General features: G+C 40.2%; 1 protein-coding gene across 1 annotated transcript; it reads right to left on the minus strand.

Moving 5' to 3' along the window:
- Positions 1-750: 750 nt before the first annotated feature.
- On the minus strand, positions 751-3,917 carry LOC130998600 (DNA replication licensing factor MCM4-like). Its single transcript, XM_057924014.1, has 11 exons — positions 3,759-3,917; positions 2,886-3,536; positions 2,660-2,788; positions 2,501-2,582; positions 2,196-2,328; positions 2,034-2,105; positions 1,810-1,935; positions 1,612-1,725; positions 1,313-1,525; positions 1,132-1,230; positions 751-816 (listed from the first exon to the last, which is right to left on the minus strand). The coding sequence occupies exons 1-11, from the start codon at positions 3,793-3,795 to the stop codon at positions 751-753; spliced, it is 1,722 nt and encodes a 573-aa protein (XP_057779997.1). The 5' UTR covers positions 3,796-3,917.
- Positions 3,918-4,163: the final 246 nt, after the last annotated feature.

A 4,163-nucleotide genomic window follows, 5' to 3' on the forward strand; every position in this document is an offset into this window, starting at 1 on the left:
GTACCGATTACACTTTTGAAAGGTGATAGGTTTGCATAGATTTTTGTCGAAATTCTTACATGGTACTTCTGTAAAAAAATTATATAATTATAAGATGATAAAATAAATTTAAATACCTTGTACTCATCGAATTCTATAAAAAGTTGAATCTATTTATTAAATTAAAACATTCATCTAAAGGTCAAATTTTTTAAAAAGCTATCACTACAAAAAATAATTCTCTACCCAAAAAATATATTAATAATGGATAATTCATTAGTCGGTGGCACCGTCCTAAGCTAGGAACAACTAATGATGAAGGCTAATGAATTATCCACGTGATGTGGACGATATTATGCTCACCTCCTCGGGCCAAGTCTAACGGATAAAAAATATAAATGAAAGCAAAGAGTTAAACTTAATAAAAGAAACTTATCAAAGATTAAAGTCAAGACTAGTAGCATTCAGTCAAAAGACATAATAATAAGACAAAAAATGAATTTCAGGTTCATCGATCTTGAAACTCAGCTCCACCTCAACCTTGGCACTTCAGCCATGTCAATCGCCACCTTCGACGGGTCAGCTCTGTCGAGCGTCACCCTTAACAAGTCAACATTGCTGACTGTCACCCTTGGCGGGTCGTCGAGCATCAACCTTGGTGAATCAACTCCCTCGAATGTCATCCGTGACAGATCAGCTCCGTTGAGCGTCTACTTTGGCAAGTCAGCTCTGCTTGGTCAGCCTTGCTTATTGCTACCAACCCTTTATTGGTCAGCCTCGCTTATCTCCAACAATTATTCCTGCCTTCGCAATTGATACAGTTTGCTGCTCCATCACCTGATGAGAATAGCTTTAGTGAGTTCACAAATCCCCCTCCTACCCTACCTCAAGTAAAATTCATCTACACCTAATATACTTCACCCCCTTCTCTTAATTATATCAGTAGTTGAGGAAAGTGAACTAATTGATTTTGGTAAGAATATTAGGAGGTAAGGTCATGCAATTTATTTTGATTACATTGGAAACAGCAGTAACATGGTACGAGACTACCCAGGTGGAAACCAGATTTTTGGTCCATATTAGACTATTATTGGTGTGGAATATAACATTTTAAGAATGAACACAATAAAAAAAATTGTACTTGATTCACACCTCATGCAACATGCTTCTTGCATTGTCAGACATTTTGTCGAATTCATCAATACAACAGATGCCTCTGTCACTCAAAACCAAGGCTCCACTCTCCAGGACCTACAAAATCATTTTTCGGGTGAAGTTCAATTCTCTAGAGTTAATGAATATTGTTGGATAATAGTTCTTGAAATTTACTCACTGTTTCACCAGTCTCAGGATCCTTGGCCACATAAGCAGTTAGCCCCACAGCAGAGCTTCCTCTCCCACTGGTGTATATACCACGAGGAGAGAGCTTATGAATGTACTGGAGAAGCTGCGATTTGCTGGTTCCAGGATCCCCAACAAGGAGAATATTTATATCACCTCTGAAGCTAGCACCAGATGGCAACTTCAATGCATTCCCTCCAAAAAGCTGAGGAACCCCAGTCATAATGAGAATTAAAAATACTGATAAACAACAGATTAATCACAGAACTATATGCTGTTGTAATAAGGCACCTGGCAAAGAAGGCCTCTCTTTACGTCATCCAACTCCCATATGTTTGGCGCCAAAGATCTAGTCAACTTCTCATATATATCAGGCTGTCTGGATAGTTCTTTTAATTGTTCCACCTGCAATATTCCAGAAGTATATATTATCCTAAAGAGAAGGAAAATATTAACTCTTCATTGCAAGTAAGACACTATTTAAAGTACATTGATTTCATATTTCTGAGTTGAATCATCATCCCCCTGGCTTGCTCCATTTTCAGTTTCCATTGGATCCTGTACATCCATTCTTGACTTATCCGTTGTCTTTAGATGAAGACAATCAATGTAAGTCTGAAACAAAAGTACTCATTAATCACCTCAAACACTGTATACACAAAAGCGACAATGTTAGAAACAATGGCGTACATGAGAGAAATAAAAGTGCATACCTTGAAAATTGACTTCACTGTCCTCTGCGTCTGACCAACTCTGACACTCATAGCCCTGTAAATTCCCGTAACCTAACAGCAACCGTAGCACATCATACCAGGATATAATACAATGCAATACTATAATATCAACATTGAGAACATAATTACATGTGACCTCACCTCTACCCTGTCGCCGGGCTTGCCAGCATCAACCAACTTGTCGTGCATTAACAATGTCACAGTGTGTGGTGTTCCTCCATCCGGGATGTCATCTGGCGTCTCTTGGACTCTCACAACTTGCTTATCAGCAAATCTTTGTTTGATACATACAATCAAAAATGAGGTCAGTAAGGTAGCAAAGATAAATTACAAACAACCAAGTAAGAAAATGTTGAGCTTCAACCATTTTAACCTGCTAATGATTTCATGAATATTTAGTCATGCAAAAACTAACCATTTAGTAACAAATAAGTTTTAAGACACACCTGCACCTATTGTGAACAAGGGTCATGGAGTTTTTGGAGAGACATTCTTGCTTCGCACAAACTGTTGGCTCGTTGATTCTTCCTGGTAGATCCAAATGTTAAAAAGTGAAAATCCAATAACTAAACACAATCAGAAATTACATGCATCCTAGCAATTACCTCTTTCAACAACAATTGGGTCAGAGTAATAACCACAGACCAGGCATCTAAATACGGCTTCTCTGATCTCAGGTATAATGGAGCTACAACGAATAATCATCCCTTTCAAAGAAACCATCTTTTCAACATCTGACAAGAAGAGAAAATAAAAACTCAACGCTGATCACATCTAATGAAGCAAAACAATAAAGTAGCTCTAAGAGAAGATACAGATGCCAACACTAACCAGAGGGGTTAAGATTTCTCATTGAAGTTGAACTCCTAAGATTAAATATCCTGGCTTGTATGTGCTTCTCGAATAAAGGATTGATTCTCCCCACCATGTCCATCAATACCATATCAAATATAGCTAGCACCTCAAGAGGATACCTAACCATTTTAGTATACAGGTCACTATCGTAATCATACACATCTTGTGCATCAACATCAAGCGAATCACCCTCCATTTCAATTACATGATTAATCATTCTCATATATTTCCCCTCAATTTGCTGAGGATCTTCCCTGAAATGCCTCAAGAACCTCAAAATTGCCGCATTAACATCTTGCACGCTAATATTCGTGCCCCAAACGTACACTACCGGAGGCTCATCCTCATTCCCTTCACCAGCATCTGAAGACGGCGGGACATCATCATTCGAGGTCGGCGTGGCACCAGCAGTAGGGGTGGTCGACTGCCTCCTACCTCGGCCACGACGTCGAGCGTTACTAGAGGGCGTTGGAGTTGCCTCGGGTGTTCTGACACGCGAACCTGACGGCATCGGTGACGGCGTAGCGTAGCTGGAATGACGGCCACGTTTCCGGCGCGAGCGCTCTCCAGGAGATGATACTGTGTTGCTGACTGGGCTCGTCGGCCACGCATCCGGAGACGACGGACCTGTAATTAAACAAATTATCACCCAATTTTAGGAAATGACTACTCCAGTAGACAAAGCGTAATTGATACAGGGGCGAATCCTAATTCCACCATTGGCAAAATTAAGCTGAATAACTCGTGAATCAAAGAAAAACAAATATCTAAAAGAGATTTACCACCTCAGATTTTCAACAAATTGCAGCAAGAATATGGCAAGTTATACATTCGCGATTGAAAGCATACCGTCGTGCGTGTTGACAGGAGAAGAATCGGAAGCCATGATCTTCAGCGTGCGAACGAGTGTCTGGAATGGTGATACTGGGTGAGAGAGAGAGCAGAGCGGTTAGGGCGAAAGGGGAAGCGAGGGAAAGTGCCTAATTGTCTGCAGCAAATTGGCGGGAAAACGGCAGTGGGTAACTAGTCATTTGGCGCCAACTGAGAGGGGCACGTTTGTGCTCTTTGTTGGGCTTCAATTTCTGTTACTCCTTGATTGGGCCTCTTCTTTAATATGGGCCGGGCCTAGTTTTTGTGGATCCACGAGGATCACGACTGTATTTATATATTTCAGATCATTGGTTGTATTTATATTAGGATGCGTTTTTTTTCCCCTTACAAATTTAACATAAAAAAATGAGTTAATTAACTAAT

This window comes from Salvia miltiorrhiza, chromosome 8 (assembly GCF_028751815.1).
Source record: "Salvia miltiorrhiza cultivar Shanhuang (shh) chromosome 8, IMPLAD_Smil_shh, whole genome shotgun sequence".
In the NCBI taxonomy this organism is placed as follows: Eukaryota; Viridiplantae; Streptophyta; class Magnoliopsida; order Lamiales; family Lamiaceae; genus Salvia; species Salvia miltiorrhiza.